General features: G+C 33.0%; 2 protein-coding genes and 1 long non-coding RNA gene across 3 annotated transcripts; 1 reads left to right on the forward strand and 2 right to left on the reverse strand.

Annotated features, from left to right (window-relative positions):
• Window positions 1-1,052: 1,052 nt before the first annotated feature.
• Window positions 1,053-5,541, reverse strand: Ripalpha (RPA-interacting protein alpha). Its single transcript, XM_088231698.1, has 3 exons — window positions 5,069-5,541; window positions 4,311-4,531; window positions 1,053-1,943 (listed from the first exon to the last, which is right to left on the reverse strand). The coding sequence occupies exons 1-3, from the start codon at window positions 5,156-5,158 to the stop codon at window positions 1,610-1,612; spliced, it is 645 nt and encodes a 214-aa protein (XP_088087824.1). The 5' UTR covers window positions 5,159-5,541; the 3' UTR covers window positions 1,053-1,609.
• Window positions 5,542-7,549: 2,008 nt separating this feature from the next.
• S6k (Ribosomal protein S6 kinase) lies at window positions 7,550-18,777 on the forward strand. The gene is made up of 10 exons (XM_088231701.1): window positions 7,550-7,835; window positions 8,083-8,123; window positions 8,212-8,470; window positions 8,658-8,791; window positions 11,603-11,794; window positions 13,601-13,691; window positions 13,777-14,025; window positions 14,107-14,214; window positions 15,105-15,334; window positions 18,389-18,777. Coding segments are annotated over exons 1-10 (1,413 nt in total). The 5' UTR covers window positions 7,550-7,727; the 3' UTR covers window positions 18,390-18,777.
• On the reverse strand, window positions 8,531-10,611 carry LOC148278252 (uncharacterized). The gene is made up of 2 exons (XR_015823241.1): window positions 9,286-10,611; window positions 8,531-9,168 (listed from the first exon to the last, which is right to left on the reverse strand). It is a non-coding gene; the product is annotated as an uncharacterized LOC148278252 (long non-coding RNA).
• Window positions 18,778-19,054: the final 277 nt, after the last annotated feature.

A 19,054-nucleotide genomic window follows, 5' to 3' on the forward strand; every position in this document is an offset into this window, starting at 1 on the left:
TTGGTCCATTGGACGATTGCTGACATGGGGGGTGCAAAAATATCTACTGCTACTTGAAGTCTGTGAAGCTGTACGCCACGAGTTCAGATCCCAACTAACAGGCCAGGATAAAGCCATAAATCACCGGGCAATATAGACGTTCAATGTAAACTCAGAGATTGCAAATCTGTGTAGCCAACTGTGTATATAAAACTGTTCAAACATAGTCACTTTACTGTGTATATTAACATTGTTTTTTGTAAATAAAGTTTTGAAAACTGACCAACGTGTTATAAGTTTTGATTTATTTTGTTTTATTGATTTGAAATCATCAAATTCGTGTATTATAGGTATAAAAGGGCCAGCAATCCACAAAGCTTCATCACCTTCTTCGACAGTGATTTCAGTATCAGAATCATAGTTATAAGGTTTAACAGCTTCAGTAGTATTGTAACTTTGTTAAGAGTTACGCGCGCTTGACAACGAGTCAGCAGTAGACACATTATTTCAGCCGTGATTAGTCGGCGAGCGACGTTGTGATTGGTGGACGTACGGCACGCAATGTGATGAATGGCTGACATCTTTTAATTTTAGCCATCCTTTAGACACTTTTGTGATAACAAAATAAGTTGTTTTAATGAAATTACAAATTTAAAAACTTCAATTAAATTTATTTATCTATATATATTTAAATATATTGAAAAAAATAATAACTATGTATTTGGCACTCATCATTTCCAGAAATACTGAAAAAGTTGTCTTAAGAATTACGTATTAGGTCTTTTTTAAATTAAGAATAAGTCAAAACTAAATACGGATTAAAAATAGGGCTTTATCGACAGATATGGCAATATTCACGATAAAAAGAATAATGCTTAGTAATCAAGAAAAATCAAACTGTTATTATTATAATCACAACACATTTTGTAAAATCAGTGTTTTAAAACGTGTGTTTTAAACGGTGGTTTAAAAAAATATCAATCTTTGTTTTCGCTCTCTTACAAAATACAAATTCCACCGGCCTAGTTATTATCTTAAAGAAAATAAAGTCTTGCCGAATGGCAATAAACTGATTAACATCAACATAGTTTAATAAAATACTTGCGTACATATGAACAAACAAAAACAAACGGACAATCTAAATATCACCATTAATCAAAAACATATTTGAAAACTTAATACAAATAATAATATTTAGAGTCAATGGACAAAAAAGACAATATTGAGATACTATTACTAAATAAAAATAAAGTATGCATGGATAAAATTACAATAATGAAAGCACACATTTCTGTGGTCCAATAGATTAACAGATTTGAGGTAATTTCCAGGGATCAAGGAATTTTATAATTTTTTTTTAAAGTGTACATGTTATAATGCTCAGGTTTAATGAACAACAGCAAACAGAAGACAGACTAAGTCATTAACTAAATTCACAAATCAACCTTAAAAGGGGAAATAAATAATAAAATCATACTATCACTACACCCTCGGATTGAGTTTTCTTTATGACTACCACATAAACAAACATGAACGATCCGTTTAAATGGGCCGAAGTTATGAATAAGACAAACTTATAAACTAAAAGTATGAAATAATAATAACTTACATGAATTCTAGGAATGAATAATCACAGAATAATAAAGAAACCGGAACAGCTATAACACATTAAATAAATGTGATTTTCTCCTACTTCATTCAAAATACAAAACTGAGGATTGGCGACACACATACTATTGTGATTATCAAGGCAAAACATTATGTTTTCTTTAATTTCTAACAAATGTTTAGTCGTCCGGACTAAAAGTCCACACTTGCAGCTTACTACAGCCCCAACGTCGGACAATGTCTTTATTTCTAATGAGCTCTTCTGGCAAATGGGACAAATAACTTGATTCAAGTCTTCCAACATACTAGCGAGACATTCTTCGTCCTCAAATATATTATCATATTTACTCATTAACCTGAAAAATATAACTTTATTAATAATTTCTTCAACTTATAGCCCAGGCAAATTAGACTTTTTTAGAGGGAAAAAAAGCCCGGAGTTTTGAAACTTGGCATGATTGTTTGTTGGTATCTACTGCATAACATACTAAAAGTCCCCTTGGCAGGGGGTCCACTATGGGTAGGGGGGGGGGGGGTTTTAAAGGTAGCTTTTCACAAATATCTCCGAAAATATCAGTTCTAGCAAAAAATATAGAAAAAAATTCATTAAAGTAATTGAAATTATCTATATAAAGATTCAGATGTATTTTTTTACAGGAGTAATATTTTAGGAAATACAAAAATTTCAAGGAAAATAAAAAATGGAAGAATTTTGTCCTAGTACACAGCTAAAAAAATATTTTTTGCAATAAGTAGTTGGTGTATATAATTATTATGAAAATAATTGCACCCTTTCTAAAAATCTGAATAATTTTAAGTTCGAAATTCATCTTCTACTGGCATAAACTCTGCATCGAGTTCCTCATATTCAGGCGGAATTCTTTTTGTACAAGTTCCCTGACAGTGGCCAGACTAAAGTGCATTTTATCCCGGCCTTTCAACATCCACATCGTCCTCCACAACCAGACACAGCGTACACAAAAAATGGTGTTCAAGATAGTCAGGTGCAACACAGTGCTTTGTTTAACTTTATTTCAACAGAGAGGGAAAACATTTTTGAGAAGGGAATATGGAAGTCTAGGCATTTACAGGGCTTATGACCCCCCCCCCCCTTCCGACCCTCAGCGGACCCACCACCCACGGGGACTTTTAGTATATTATGTAGTAGACACCAACAAACAATCATGCCAAGTTTTAAAACTCTAGGCTTTTTTCCCTCGATCACCTTTTTTGGTCTAATTTGCCTGGGCTTTATTACTTTAAATAATAATTTTACAAATGTTTTCATTTTATTATTACTGAGCATATAGTAACAAATGGATGGTGTTATGCAAAAATGTGTTAAGCCACATCAACCTCAAACTGAGATAATTAATGTGTAACATTAGGCGCATATTTCAAAAATGTAATGAATTATTCAGCTTGGCTTTTAAGTTCAATATACCAAATTTACTTAATAGAACAAAAACATGGTCAGCGCGTATACCTACCATTCAAGAGTTCTCGGGTTCGATTCCCGACATGGTTGATATAAAATATTTATTTAAAGTGGTGTTTTCACACTAGAATATTTCGTAGTCCCTGGACTGGTACCTGAAGCGGACTGATCATCTTACTTTCATGTAACAAAAAAATATGACCAAGATATACAGCGATCGGTGTACCAATGAAGTGCTCTATGCACCATTAGGTGCAGAAAGGGAATGATGATGATGATGATGATTTTTTAATATAAAAAATTAGCAAGAAAGTGGGATGGGATAACACATTTTTACAGAGCATCTTAAAAACTATCACCTTTTTAATAAAAATAATGAAAAAATGATTTGAACAATGTAACAGCAGGGCCTCGATAGTCCAAACCCCAGCTAATCCAAATGCATCTATAATCCGAATGACCCCCCAACATCTATGCAGCCTCCGTGGCCCTTGTTATTTGAATCGGGTGACATTTCCAGCCAAGATGCGGAAGATTTTGACCCTGAAGATGGCTTACCATTAAGCCTTTTTCCAAACAGAGGCTTTTCAGAAGTAGAGATTAACAGTTTCTTGATAAACAATGCTAAAACTTCAAGTACAAAGACTAAGTATTTTGGCGAACTTATTGCTAAAAGCAACATCTTCCAGCCAACCAAAAAATAGATTGATCAAAAAGAAGAGATTGGTCAAAATGTTTTACTAAAAAAAACATAAATATATACCAAAAGATAGGTAAGTACATAAAATATTTTTAAAAAACCTAATTAATTAAAAATAACAGCTGTTTTTTAATTGGGAGATAAGGCTTGTACGTATTAACCTTAATAAAAAAAAATTACATTATGTTATACATCATGTTAAATGATAAGGAATGCGGAATCAGATACTGTGTTTGGAAGAAGAGAGAAAAATGAACCAAGGAAAGAAAAAAGGGATAAAATACATATATAAGAAAAAATATTGATTGCCATTTGTAATAAACAAAAGTTGTCAGCAATTCTGACAGGGTCTTTTGAGATGTTTATACATTTTTATGCATTTTGCATAAATTTTTTAATGAAAATATCATTTGAAGACAAACCAGTAAATCACTGGCTTCGTGGTTTGATATCAAAAAAATTGCTCAGCAATTTGCTGGCTTGTAAAACATTTTTAAAACCACTAACTTTCCTTATTATCAAATAATTATAATATACTTATGCACACTTTGATATCAAAAGAAAATGCAAAATCATTTTATTTACCATTCTAACTCTTCATCAATGGGCTCCTCCTCTGTATCTGTGACCCGGGGTTGGTATTTCTGTTTGTAATAAGACTCCTTAGGGATATCATGATGATATACTAATTTGAGATCCGCCTTAATGAAGTCGGTGAGGGTGTCTAAGACATCGACTTCAGTCGGAATATTACGCAGCTTGTCTATGAAATTCTCCCTATTTTGTCGCAATCTTTCTTTACACTTCTGAAATTGATAAATACGAAACTTCTTTTAGTCCCAAATAAAATGTACAAAAGCAAACAGACATCGGAATTTAACCCACAATTAAAGTTGAGTTACTCAACAGTAATAGCAACGTGAAATTTAGACACAATGTTATAAATGGCAAATATAGATCAACCGTGCTGTTTTCAAACAAAACATGCCTGCTTCAGCATAGGAGGAAGCTCATTAATGGTAAGTCGCAGTGACGTGAAATTTAGACACAATATTTTTAACATAGTTCATAGATCAATTAAATAAACCGTGATTAAGAATCGCTGAATGACCATCCTGGCAATTTGACACAATAAAGCAAAATTTACCAGACAGACATAAACCTTTACTTGTGTTTAGATTTCTGAGTAAACACGCCTATTATACTTAGAAACCACATATCAAACTTTAGGGATATTATTTGCTCAGCAAAAGAAAGGTTAACTATCGACATGCCTATGATTTAAAATTGTATCACTGCTTATTGTTACAATTACAAGGACAAACAAAATATATTTCATTTACCTTTCGGAGTACATCTTTTAACTTTGGTGATCCATTCTTGAATCTAAGAACTGATTCCTTACTTTTTAATTTGCATGTGATGTCTGACATTATTTTTAATTTGATTGTTAAGTATATTGTTTCGTTAAACAATCAAAAATTCACACATGGCAAACAAATCCTGGCCACTGACTGCAGAAATTTAAAAGCTGTTGCAAATTAAATGTTATGAAATTGCAAAATACAAATACAAATTCACAATTACACTAAACTAAAACGGGCGTAACAAGTCAACAATAGTCAAATGCAAGATAATTAATAATAGTACTTTTTTTCCTGATTTTGACGGGAAGTATTGTTTTGAGTTTTGGCCAGCACAGAGTAAATTTGTCTTTTGTCTATGTGTTTCCCGTATTTTCCCGCCACATAATAATGAATGGGTAGATAACCAAAAATATTATAAAGCTCACTCATTAGAATAGATAATTTTATCGGATCCACTGACATACTCTTATCCCGAGGACGAGCTCTGCGTTAAAACTCGATTTCATCTTTCGTTATCGAAGGCATTCAATAAAAGTGATGTTATGTCTTTGATCCCCAGATATTGTAATATTCCCGGTAACATAAAGGTGAATGTGTTAGCAAAGGAGGCCGTCCATTTCGGGGATCGTGCCTATAGTAATTTCCTACCCCTAGGTGATCTCCACATTATGTTGAAGGAGAAGCAATTTCATAGAAAAGTATTGGGTAGCCTCCTTCCAAGCCAAGGCCGGGTAAACATATTTTCCATCTTAAACCAAATGTTACAAAAAACCTTGGTTGTCTAAAGTGATAAAGTTCTAGGAAGTTAAAAGTTATGAGATTTGTTAAATCAAGGACGTCCAAATTTTTTTTTTTTTAAAAATCATCAAGTCGCAGCATGATATATTAGATAATATTTTTTATTTCATTGATTTGTTCGAGCAGGGGAATTGATAGTTTAAATTTAATAAATTAACAGTTTATGTCGAACTTTTTCTAATTTATGTCATTATACTGCTGAAACTTATAAAATTGAGATCAGATTGCGGAATATAATTCCGTATATATTACTATAATTCTTTGTTATAATCTAACAAATAACGTTCTGAATAAATAAATAAATTGAAATATTTAAACGTTCTGAATATAAAAAACCTCAGCATTTAATTGCTTTAATAGTCCTTTCATTAATATGAGGAATATAAATATTTTGTCAAAGAGGATACGAAGATCACCATAATATATCTAACTTTTGTGATTTTTAATTTTTTTTTATTATTAATGCAAATAATAAAATGAATTTCTATGAAACGATATAAAATATTTACACATATATGAAGAGATTATTTTGATTACACCATATTTATCTAAATTTGATTGTAGAATATTTCAATTGTTGAAAAAACTTTAAATGATAATAATAAATTTTATATAAAAAAAAGCTAAATAAAGCAGGGCCTTTACCTTTTTATTAAAATTTTAAAGTCGTCTGCAAATAAAATGAGGTATCCTATTCCTTCAAATATAAGACAGGAATAATATCGGCCCCGAACGGGAGCCTAGCAGTATACTAATTGATGTTACATACTGAAAAAAAATACAACCCCCGATTTACACAGAAATATTTTTTTCATCAAAATCACTTTCGTCTCGAGTCGTCGATTAAGATTTGTTATGTCTAGAACCGTTCGTGTGTGTTATAAAATATATGCATTTAATAAATTGTAATTTTACTATTTTTTCTTTTTTATTTAAATGCAAAATAAACATTATTATGAAAATAAAACTTTGTCATCAGTGTTATACAATTTTTATTATTTTACAAGAACACTACTACTGTTTCCAATATTCTGTGTTTACTATATTAGTTTTATTTTGCCCGTCGATGGGAGGAGTGCTTTCCCGAAACTGTAGTAGTGTTCTTGTAAAAGAAGAAAAATTGTGTAGCACTAAAAACAATGTTTTATTTTCATAATATTTACAATGAGGTGTTACGAAGTGAATGCCGATTCAATTAACAGTAAAATTATTACATTTAAACCAGGAGTAATGATTAATAGTTGTTGTACTCCACAACAGGCCAAATTACAATGGCACAGAATACCCAGGATTGAGATGAATCGCTTTTTTTTGTGTTCTCACCAGGAATCGAACCCGGAACCTGCCATATGGGAGTCAAGCATCTTAACCACTACACCACGAAGACCGTCTCCAATAAAGTAATAATTTAATAAACACGATTAGGTTAACTGTTATAATGGAAGATTTAATGAAATTATAAGTACCTTCTTCTTATTTTTTTTCACATTTGCTCCTATATGGTGCATGTGGACATTTCTATGCTTCCGGAGATCCCATCGCAAGCCAGCATTCTAGCCTCCTCCCACGTTTAAAAGTACCTACATGGTAAAAAATTCACCCACCTTTTCAAAAACAAACGCATATTTTATTTTTGTGTTGGTAGACATGAATATCCATGCTTGCATCTCCGATTTTATTGCAAGCTCAATTCATAACCATCACAAGCCCACCTGTCTTCTGTCTTGTGTTAGATATTTCAATATTTGTGAAGTTTTGGTGTTGTTTTAAGAATTTAAGAGACATTTTAAAATATCAAACGGAATACCATTAATCAAATGTAAAGATTTATTCTCACATGTCATCAGCCATGGCAGGTGTTTTCGATTTGGAACTTCACGATGTCGACACAGTGACCCTAGATGATTCAGAAGACGATGATGTGATTGAAGTCGATGAGGTTGAGGTAAAATCAACAATATTTTTTTTAAAATCCACGAAGTATCTCGCTTAGCGTTGTATTAAATATTTGAGCTATTAAAACTGCGTTTAATTATTTGATTAGGGGATTCTTAAAGATCACCTTGGTATTGTTTTGGTCTTGTCATATGGAGTTAATAATCTATTTTAAAATACTATATGTGCGTTATTTATGTTTTTCTATTTTTGCATGAAAATGTACGTTTATTTCATAAGTAATCATATTATTTTAGGTTGATTATGAACCAGAACTCCACGTGAATGCAATAGTAGAGTGAGTATTCATTTTGTGTTTCGTGTCTTGACGGATTTCGTAATATGCGTTTGTATATCTGCGAACTAAAATATTTATTATTTTACAGGGTCGAGGGTTCCGAAACTATTCAATTGTGCGAAGATACTGTTAACCCCGGTAGGAATTGCTTAGGTCCATCAGACTTCGAATTAAGGAAAGTTTTAGGAAAAGGAGGTTATGGAAAAGTTTTTCAAGTGAGAAAGACAACTGGAACAGATGCTGGGGCTCATTTTGCTATGAAAGTTCTCAGAAAGGCGTCTATTGTACGCAACCAAAAGGATACAGCTCACACTAGAGCTGAAAGAAATATATTAGAAGCTGTTAAGGTAATTTTAGGATTTCTTGAAGGTCATGCATATTTACAAATTTTTACTTGAGTTTATTGAATTTATTTGTGTAATTTATTGACGCTTTTTTCATCTGTGTTTATTTTTTATTATTTATCGGTTGCAACTAATATTAACAATGTAAAACATGAGAACATAAAATATTACATTTATTTACTATTTTCAGCATCCTTTCATAGTAGAATTGGTGTACGCCTTTCAAACTGGTGGAAAATTATACCTCATTTTAGAATACTTAAGTGGTGGAGAGCTTTTTATGCACTTAGAACGAGAGGGAATTTTCTTAGAAGATACAACATGGCAAGTATTTCATATTCAACAATATTTTGTGTATGCCCGAATCTTTTTACTTAACAAAAATCAACAGATGGAAGAACTGAAGAAATATGGCTGCTCAAACATAGCATGGGTACACTCACAAAAAACGTTAACTCGAAAATATGCAATTTGACTTAATAATGCAGTTTTGTAAAGTTTTTAACGCTCTACAAACTGGCAAAATACACTAAGTCATATTAAATTTCATAAATCTGAAGTTTTAAAAATAAATTTAAGGTTAAGTCGTATACCCGCTATTTTATTCTGGCTAAAAGCTAAAAAAACTTAATATTTACTTAATATAAAATAAAGAAATGGAAAATCAAAAACGTGTTCTTAAATGAGCACTTAACATCTTACTATATTTAAATAAGATATAAAAAAGAAAAAAAATTAATGCTTGATTTCTCAAAACGGATTTGAGAGTTAAAGCCTTTTGCCAGTATACCCACGATAGGCAAAATAGTGAAAGTTACAGTGTGTAAATTGTTCACTGAAACATATATTTAGTTAATTATTGTTTATAATTAAGTAGTTTTAGTTTTCTTAATACCTGTTTTTCAATATTGGTATAGAACTGCAGTCGAACTGGGTGATTATAAAGAAGATGGGACCTACTAAATTAGCTCGTTATAAACATTATTTGTTATGCCAGAGAAAGGTTCTTATTTTTTACATAGAATCACCATTGCATATTGCCACTAAGTAAACAAATAAAAAACAATACAATTCATCTTTCTTTCTCGTCCTTTCCCTCATGCCTGAGGATGGCGGCTGCACTCAATCATAACTCCGGATCTTCTTCCCTTCATTCCACCCATCACGATGAGCTTTTCGGGGCTGTCTGGTTCTATCCTGGCAATGTGTCCAAAATACGAGTATTGTAGGAGTCGCCGTAATATGCAGTTGACAGTCGATCCTCAATCTTTAATTCATTCAGTACGGACACATTAGAATGCATTGCCGTCCATGGAATCCGGAGTATTCTTCTCCAGCACCGCATTTTGAAGGCGTCTTATCTTTTTTTCTTTCTGACTCTCAGTATCCATGTTTCTACTTCGTATAGTTATATAAAACATACAGAATAAAAAAATAACTTACAAACATACCTATCACATGAAAACAATGTATCTGTCGCATAACACTGAAAGTCATAATTTAAACAAAAATACACAACTAGAATATTTTTCCTCATTTTCCCTTTCCGCATCTAATGGTGCATAGAGCACTGCATTGGTGCACCAATTCCAGCGTATCTTGATCATTTTTCGTTACACGAAGGTAAGATGATCAATCTCACGCTTCAGGTACCAGACCAGGGACTATGAAATATTCTAGTGTGAAAACACCCTTTTAAATAAATATTTCATAACAACCGTGTCGGGGATCGAACCCAAGACGCGCTAACCATTACACCACGAGGCAGACTCTATTTACACATACATTTTCTGAAATAACTGACCAATGTTATCATAGAAAATTAAAAAATCTAAAAAACACAGTAAAAACCCTCAAAGAAACATGTCATTCGTAAACTACAAAAGAAATTGTAAATTAAAATGACATGCTAAGCCCGTACTTACTGAGCTCATTAAGCTTGGATTTTTTAAATGCAATTTTAGCTATACTTTTTCAATGTTACCTCTGAAAACACCAATTGGGTACAATCGAACCTGGAAATAAGACATTTTTCCAGGACATTTTTCTTGTATTTTACTGAGATCTGCAGACATAACCAGGCTTCCTATTCCTATTATCTATGCACTACTATGTATAGGAAGTACAAAAAAATATATAAAAAATACATACGTATGTATTAGGTAAAGAGGCTACAAAAGTTCATTGCGATTCACCACTCACGCTAAAGGACAACGATCTATTAATCACTTACGCTGAATTCCGAAGCAGTGACATATTCGGGTGCATGTACATGACGACCTGTCAGCACGTGCCCGAGCAATCACGCTACGGCTACATCAGCAAATCAAACTCTTTTTCATATAGGTCACGGTTTCGGCTCTCTTATATAGAGTTCAGTTCCGATAGAACAACTCTCTTATACAGAGTTTTTCCTTCTCTCTTTTATTGAGGTTTTCGGGGGTAAAGTGACAGGATCTTAAGCCAGCTCTCTTTCAAAGAGGTTTCTCTTATATTCAGGTTTGACCGTACTTAGACACTTGCATAGTTATGTAAACGTAATTCGATGCCAATACCCAGCGGCATCAGTCCCTTAAGTTAGCTGCCCGTTCGGATTTTATTACTTAGATTATTATTTTCAAAATTTGTGTTTTTAAACAATTTAAAGATTTTTTGCGCAATTGTTGACAATATTTTTGTCTGGTATGTCCGAGAAGTATCTCGTAGAAGTAAATCATAAACGTCAACTTATGTTTCCTCATCGCATCCGAGACCTTGCTATTTCTTATAATTTCAAACACAAAAAATCTTCATCTTAGATCAGGCTGAGCCAGATGTTAGATGGAGACTAACCTAATTAGAGGATACTCCATATCCATGTTAAAATGCTCTACTGTTATATAGATTCTCTGTCAATAAATATAATCCATGTATAAGCAATAAATTTCTAAATAAATCAATTATAAAACTGGCCAATGACAGGTTATTAGTCCGGTAAATGCCTACACTTCCATATTCTTCTCCTAAATACTTTCTCCGTCTCTGTTAGAATATTTCTTATTCGCTTATAACCTGCAAACAAAATATTACATCCTTGTACTTAATTGAATATAGGAAATACCATTGATTTGTGTAATATTTTTTGTCTTCTTTTAGCTTTTATTTGTCGGAAATTATCCTAGCTCTAGAACACTTGCACAGTCTCGGTATAATATACAGAGATCTAAAACCAGAAAATGTTCTCCTGGACGCCCAAGGACACGTCAAACTTACCGATTTTGGCCTTTGTAAAGAACACATCCAAGCTGGAATTGTAACACACACTTTCTGCGGAACAATAGAATACATGTAAGTTTGTATGTATTGTATCGTTTGTTCTTTATTTCTTGTAATTTCCCTATCCACACCCAGTGGTGCATAGGGCACTGCATGGCCACTGCAAGGTAAGATGATCAGTCTTACGCCTCAGCGACAATGAGATATTTCGATATTGTCTCAGGAATTGAACCCAGGACCTCAAGCATAGTGGGCAAATGTACCAACCACTACACAATGACGCAGACTTTTCTTCACTTTATTTCCCTTTTCAGGAATTTGAGTAGCCAACGAGCAAAACACTCATCCATGATTCGGGTTCTATTTCACACGCATATTTGTATTCTTCATTCACAAGGACACAGAGAATAATTTACACCACCAAATTTGAAAATAAAAACAACCAAATAAGAAACAGTATCTAAAAAGTTTGTTTATTTATATATTTGTTTTTGCACCGCAACAGGCTAAGAAGGCCAAATTACAATGGATAATTACAGCACAGAACACTCACGCTTGAGAAAAATCACATTTAATTATTGTGATCTCATTGGGAATCGAACTCGGAAACCTTCATGCGTGAGAAAAGCATCTTAGTCATTTCACCACAGGGGCCGCCGTATTATTTTCAAAATCATCACGGCCGTACATAATTGAAAGCAATGTCAAAATACTGATTTTTCATGAGAACAATTAGGTATGAAAATATAATACAAAATAGGTGAAGAAAAAAGAATGGAAAGACAAGTTAAAGAAAGTAAGATTAAGGAAAGCCCACAGTTACACAATTTATTTGTTTATGTGCAGTCTTCACATCTTTATTGCAAGGTATATAGTTTTTTTAATCGGGTTACATTTTTTTTATGTCTCGTTACTGGGACGTCCTGTACCTACTGAAGAAACTTTTTACAAGATTGAGTTAAATAATTTAGTTTATTCTATAGATTAGTTTAAAAATCCTCCCTTTTTTTCTTTTGGGTACTTCTTTCTTGGAATTTTTATTCAATTTATTTATTACATTTTAATCAAGTCTTACGAAAAATGTATTACCTTTAAATTGAATGCATAAGTTATTAATTTTGTTGAATTTCCAGCAATTATTTATCATACCGAAGTATTCTTCATGAAATAATTTATGACTTTTGCGGTCATTTAAATATTATTGCTTTTATACTACATTATTTATAGTGGCAATAGAAAATAATAATTTATTAATGCAATAAACATTATATTGTGTAGTGAGCTTGAGATCTAGTTCTGTTCCTCTATTTTTATAGTTTAATTGCATTGTAAGGTGTGTACCTGTGGTGTAATATTGATTTAAAATTAACTTTGATGTTTATTTTGGGTTTTGTAAGCTCCGAAATGGTTTGTAACAGAACTGTCACATGATGCTATAAAGAGTTAAAGCTTCAAAGCAAGAAACAAATAACTAAACATAGTTTGTGGATGAAAAAAACAGTGCATGAAAAATTGCAATTCCGAATTAAAATTATTGAACAATTTCGTTAGATTTTAGAGGTATAAATAAAATAACTTTGTTTTATGAACCACTTTTTATTCACACATCCAACTAGATTCGGCAACTACACGTTGCCATCTTCACAAAGTGGTTTTATTTATACCTCTAAAATATAACAATGAACCACAAAGTTAGTGCTACAAATATCCAAAATAATTTTTGATAGATTTTATTTGGTTATTGACATCAAAATAACTTATGTATTAAAACAAAATATTCTTATGCAAATGCATGCAAAGTTATACGCAATTGGATATGTGTCCCACCTATTACATAACTTTGGAATAACAATCCATTGTTATCTATGTTTTTCACAGGGCTCCAGAAATTTTAACACGTAGTGGACATGGAAAAGCAGTTGACTGGTGGAGTTTAGGTGCTCTCATGTACGACATGCTAACAGGACAGGTAATAAACATTTAAAAAAAATATATAATTTAATTTTAACCATTTTAAAAACGGAATAATCACTCTTACTGCCTTTGCTTTTCAGCCACCATTTACTGGTAGCAACCGCAAGAAGACTATTGAGAAAATATTGACAGCTAAACTGAATCTTCCCGTGTACTTGACTCCCGAAGCTCAGGACTTAATACGTCGCCTTATGAAGAGGCAAGTAAAGCATAGACTGGGAGGTGGATTGGACGATGCTGAACCGATTAGGAATCATCCTTTCTTTAAACAAGTTTGTTGGCCGGACGTGTTTGCGAGAAGACTCAAACCACCAATTGAACCAATACTGGTGAGCATTAAATAAAAATATATTCAAATTTGAATGACGTTTAATTTACTTTTTACTATAAATGAATATTTGTTTTTTTAGTCAAGTGATGATGATGTTTCACAATTCGACACACGGTTCACACATCAGACTCCTATTGATTCTCCCGATGAGTCGACCTTGAGTGAAAGTGCCAATATGATATTTAAGGTAAACCTTATTTTTCACAACAAAATGTTGGAATAGAATTTTTACCCAAGTGTTAAAATTATAAGAAAATAAAAAAAACAATATATTACAGAAAATTTTATAGAAGAGAATTATATAAAATGTTCTTCATCTCTGTTGTAATACATTAATATTAATAACTTCTGAGGGGATTGAATCCAGTTCTTGTCTACAAAAATTTGGATAGACTCAATATATTGTTAAAAAAAACCAGCTGGTCCGAGAAGCATAAAATTAAAAAAATATTTTCAGGCGTTGGCTAGTATGTAGGTGAAATAATAAAGGTTTCAGCTATTTAACTTCACAAACATCAACAGATGGAAGAATCGAAGGAATATAGATGTTGAAACATAGGCAGAATGGTGAATGTTACACAGTATATAAAGTGGCCACTTAATCAGCTAATGACAGGTCATAAGCCTTGTAAATGCCTAGACTTCTATGTTCCCTTCTATAAAATGTTCTGCATCTCTGTCGATATATTGTATATCAATATTAATAACTCCTATGGCGGTTTAATTCGGTTATATTTATATTATACCTCTAAAATATAACAAACCACAAAGTTAGTGCTACAAATATCCAAAAGAAATTTATATATAATTCAGCTTTAGTCTAAAAAAAATTGGACATACTCAAAATATTGTTGGTAAAAAAGTTGACAAGGCCGGTTGTTGCCCTGCTGATTAAATTCATAGTTATGTAAAACTTTGCAACACTATTTTTTTATCCATATTATGAATTTCGGACTAAGATTCTCAACCGGCGAAATGTTCAAAACACTTCTCAAAAAGGTTCTCCGTTTAAAATACATATATCTATCAATATTTAAATATTGTTTATAAGGTAGGTGAAATGTGCAAAAATTACAGGGTTTCACTTATGTGGCGCCCTCTGTGCTGGAAGAGATGCATCAGCCGCGGGTAGTGAACGCCCGCTCCCCCCGCCGCCCGCTCGGGGCCCCCCACCTACTGGGCCGGGGGCTTTACTCATCCCCCCGCCTGGCGCCTGGCTTTCCCCTGCACCACCACTTGCCCCCCCCACCGCAGCCACCGCCGCGCACCGATGAGATGATGGACGTGCAAGGAGGCTCGCTGCTATAGTGAGTACCTCTAGAATTATCAGCATACGAGGGCTGTCCAATAAATATGTGAACTAGGGTCATAAAAACTTTATTTTACAAAATTTCAGCTACATTCATTTTGTCTCCTTCAAAATACTTTCTTTTCCTTGCTAGGCACTTGTCCTATCGTCTTTTTAACTGTTTAAATCACCCCTGAAAGTCCTCGGCAGTTAGGCTTTTTAGTTTCCTCGTTGTTACTTGTTTTATTGTTTTCACATCCTCCCAGTGGTGTCATTACCACTTTGCATTTTGGGAAAGGAAAAAGTCAGAAAAAGTCAGCATTCATAACCAGTTATCACCCTTCTTATGAATCTATCAGCATTTTTCCAGTAAATAACATGATAACCTATTTCCTTTTCACCTATAACCTTTTCAACTTTTGATCCAGCGTTAGTAACTTGGGCACGATTTTGACACGGAGTTTTTTTAAACCCAAGTTTTTTGTGTGCACTCTTGATTTACCTAAGTTTAGTTCATCAGCAATCATCCCCACAGTTTTTCGACGATCAGAAGGGACAAGGGACCTCACACGATGTTTTCTCAATGTTTTCATCAACACGAGTTTAAAGGTCGTCCAGATCTTGCAACATCCTTGGCGTCTTCTCAACCATCTTTAAAACGCTTTATCCACTTAAAAAATAATGTTTTCTTCGGAGCACTATCACCATAAACAGCTCTCAAGATATTGGTAATTTTTTGCGAACTTCTCATAAGCTTTACCAATAACTTGATATTGGGTCGTTGCTCAGTGATTTCGTCAATTTCCATTTCAATGGACAGCTAAAACACGCTCAACCGAAACAAACGCTAGAGGCACAGTGCGTACGGCTTCATTGTCATACGAGTACTGACCGCTCATTGGCTTGTTAGGCAACACGTGAGCTAGTGGGCGGGGCTATAGATCGCGTCATAGCCGCCATGTTGGATCAGTTCGCGTATTTATTGGACAGCCCCTCATATTCACAATTTCAAAAGAAGGAGGTTCAGTTATACGGGAAATTGAGTATAAAATTTTGGTTGTAAAACAAAATTAAATTAATAAAATTTTGGTTGTAAAACAAAATTTCTTAAAAATTAATAAAAATGGTTTAAATATAAATGAAAGACAGGCGCCGTGGCGCAGTTGGTTAGATGACCAACTGTGAAACTGGTGTCGCGTTGATTCCCGCCATTTGGAAAAAAAATCCAAGAAAGATTATTTTCTCAATTGGTCAGGATATTGTGTATTTTTATTACCTCCTTCAATATCCCCTCTTTCCACCACCTGCTGACAATAGAGGGTTATCCCTTTAAAAAAATACAAATGCATCAACTTTGAAACATCACAGGTTCATGTGAACACATGTTTACAATAACTAATGAATCTTATATTATTGTAACAACCGTTGACAGATTTACAGTTTCCGGGGGAAATCATGTTTTTTGACGCTTAGCTGGTTCAGATAATTTGTTTTTAGAATTGTACGGGGTTCTGCATTTAAATGTCAGAAAAACACACCGGCTTGAACGTGTGATGTTGCGAGTGTAATTTCAAAATTTCTGTGGGGATTTTTAAAATTTCCAATTAAAAAAAAATCATTGTGATGTAATAATATCTGTACCTCAGAGGCAGACGGATGCAAATCCAGAATTTGATGAAATAACATTTGAATTTTCGTATCCAGTTTATGATCATGTCCATTGATTGAAGCAATGTAAGTCTTATTATGAAAGAACCAATGTGTTAAGATACTAAAAATACAAATTAATGCTATAAATAATTAGAAATCACTTAAAGAAAGTAGATTCTTTAGGCTTTTGTTGAACATTTGACGTTTGGATTTGCATCCGTCTGCCTCTGAGGTACAGATATGTATACATAAAAAAAATAAAAAAATTTGCGTCTATATAGACTACAGATGCCAATTTTTTTTTTTAATAGATTAATAAATATTTTTTTTTTTTTTAAACTACTGAACTTCCTCATTGAGGACCTTGCATGAGAGGAGGTCAGTTGAAATTTTTGCCATTGTAGATTTTGTCACCTATTTGTGAAAATAAAATGTTATTGTTTAATCCACAAGAGTGGATTCCCTCAAAAAACAGGCGAACTATTGCGAAATTTGTATCTGCCACCATGCATGGCGCAATACGGAAGCAGATCCGGAGCTGCCCTCTTTTTGACAACAAGCAATGATTAATGTAGAGTAAACATATTATGATTATTTTTTATTTTTTATTTATGTATATTTATATTTCTGTGTTTTATTAGCTATAATCCTTTAAAGTCCAGTAATCATGATGATGAAATGAAACGTATCAAGGTTAATCATCACCATCATTCCCTTTCTGCACCTAATGGTGCACCTCGGCACGGGTAACCCCTGTGAGGTCACATTATTTTTACATATATATAGATAATGGTTAATAATGTGAACCTTGATCATGTTTTGTTACTAATCCAGAGATTATGATATATCCTAGTGTAAAAATATTTTTTTATTAAATAAATTTTCCGCCTCTACCATGTCGGGAATCGAACCTGAAAACTCTTGCATGGTAGGCAAATACTCTGACCATTTAACCATGAGGTGGACAAAAACAATAATCAAGGTTAATTTATAGTGAAACCTGCGGTCGGGATTTGTCCGATTACGTTCGGCTGTACTCGGATGCATCTTATGGCTCGTCACTAAGTTCTTGTGAGTTCTAAGATCTTTCATTTTTATATTTTTGTAATTCCTTTATAATTAATAAGTTTAAGTTCCTATAGCTTACATCGAAGAACTGTTACATATAAGTTATATGTACAACATAACAATTATGATATGTATTACTAAAGTTTTAGGCCGTTGTGAAACATTTTATAACATTACTTGGTCGGACAGAAAATGAAAACCTTTTAAACGTCAGAACCTAGCATTTATCTTATTCAATTGTTTGATTGTTTGGAGGGTGGCACCGACACATCATCTTCACCGTACCTTTACACCTCTCTCTGGCCTTCACCATTTTACAGCCCGAGAGAAAGCTTAATGTCTCTTTCCTTTCCAGGCCAAGGTTTTGCGCTAAATATGAAACAGAAGTGAGTTCAATCTCAGTCGCCCCCCCTACCGCCAGCGCGCCTTTTGAGAATATTTGCTGAGAAAAAGAGTATCGTATATCTATACTAGAATATAAACAACTGATTCATATTATCCGATGTAAGTTCCAGACTGCCAGATGTGTTCAAACCCAACAATATTATATTCACCCCAAATAAATACAGTTCTATTAATTCATATTATGAACCTTGTAACATAGATTTATTCCACAAACATATTATGGTGAAATGAAAGTAGTAGTGATTAACAGTTTTTATTTTTGAGTTAAACAAAAACTAACCTATTTTGAAAGTAATACGCGCAGCCAACGCCTTAAGCTACGTAAGTGAAATAAATAAATTTTTAAAATGACGTACATTCTTTTTCCAGAAAGTAATTACATAAATATATTGCTTATAAATTACTATTATTATTTTATTTTGTCAGTATTTTACATATTCAAATAACCCAAACTTAATAATCTATAGTAAAACTAATTTATATCAAAGAAGAAACAAGTAAAGAGATAGGATATTACACCATAAAATAAGTTGTATATTGATATTTTGTAAATAAATATTGCATACTCAAATAATATTTATGTCAAGTGCTTTATTGCTTTTATGTTGGAAGAATA

The sequence above is a fragment of the Micrasema longulum genome, unplaced genomic scaffold (genome assembly GCF_059751315.1).
Source record: "Micrasema longulum isolate JH-2025_06_02 unplaced genomic scaffold, ASM5975131v1 h1tg000904l, whole genome shotgun sequence".
NCBI classification, from domain to species: Eukaryota; Metazoa; Arthropoda; class Insecta; order Trichoptera; family Brachycentridae; genus Micrasema; species Micrasema longulum.

What these genes read in the sequence shown, in the direction of transcription:
- Ripalpha (XM_088231698.1), bottom strand. Translation starts at nt 5,158, where the DNA reads ATGTCAGACATCACATGCAAATTAAAAAGTAAGGAATCAGTTCTTAGA. An exon ending in TAAAAGATGTACTCCGAAAG is followed by an intron (nt 4,532 to 5,068) that starts GTAAATGAAATA and finishes TATCAATTTCAG; the next exon opens with AAGTGTAAAGAAAGATTGCG. An exon ending in ATTGATGAAGAGTTAGAATG is followed by an intron (nt 1,944 to 4,310) that starts GTAAATAAAATG and finishes TATATTTTTCAG; the next exon opens with GTTAATGAGTAAATATGATA.
- S6k (XM_088231701.1), top strand. Translation starts at nt 7,728, where the DNA reads ATGTCATCAGCCATGGCAGGTGTTTTCGATTTGGAACTTCACGATGTC. An exon ending in ATATATTAGAAGCTGTTAAG is followed by an intron (nt 8,471 to 8,657) that starts GTAATTTTAGGA and finishes TACTATTTTCAG; the next exon opens with CATCCTTTCATAGTAGAATT. An exon ending in TTCTTAGAAGATACAACATG is followed by an intron (nt 8,792 to 11,602) that starts GCAAGTATTTCA and finishes GTCTTCTTTTAG; the next exon opens with CTTTTATTTGTCGGAAATTA.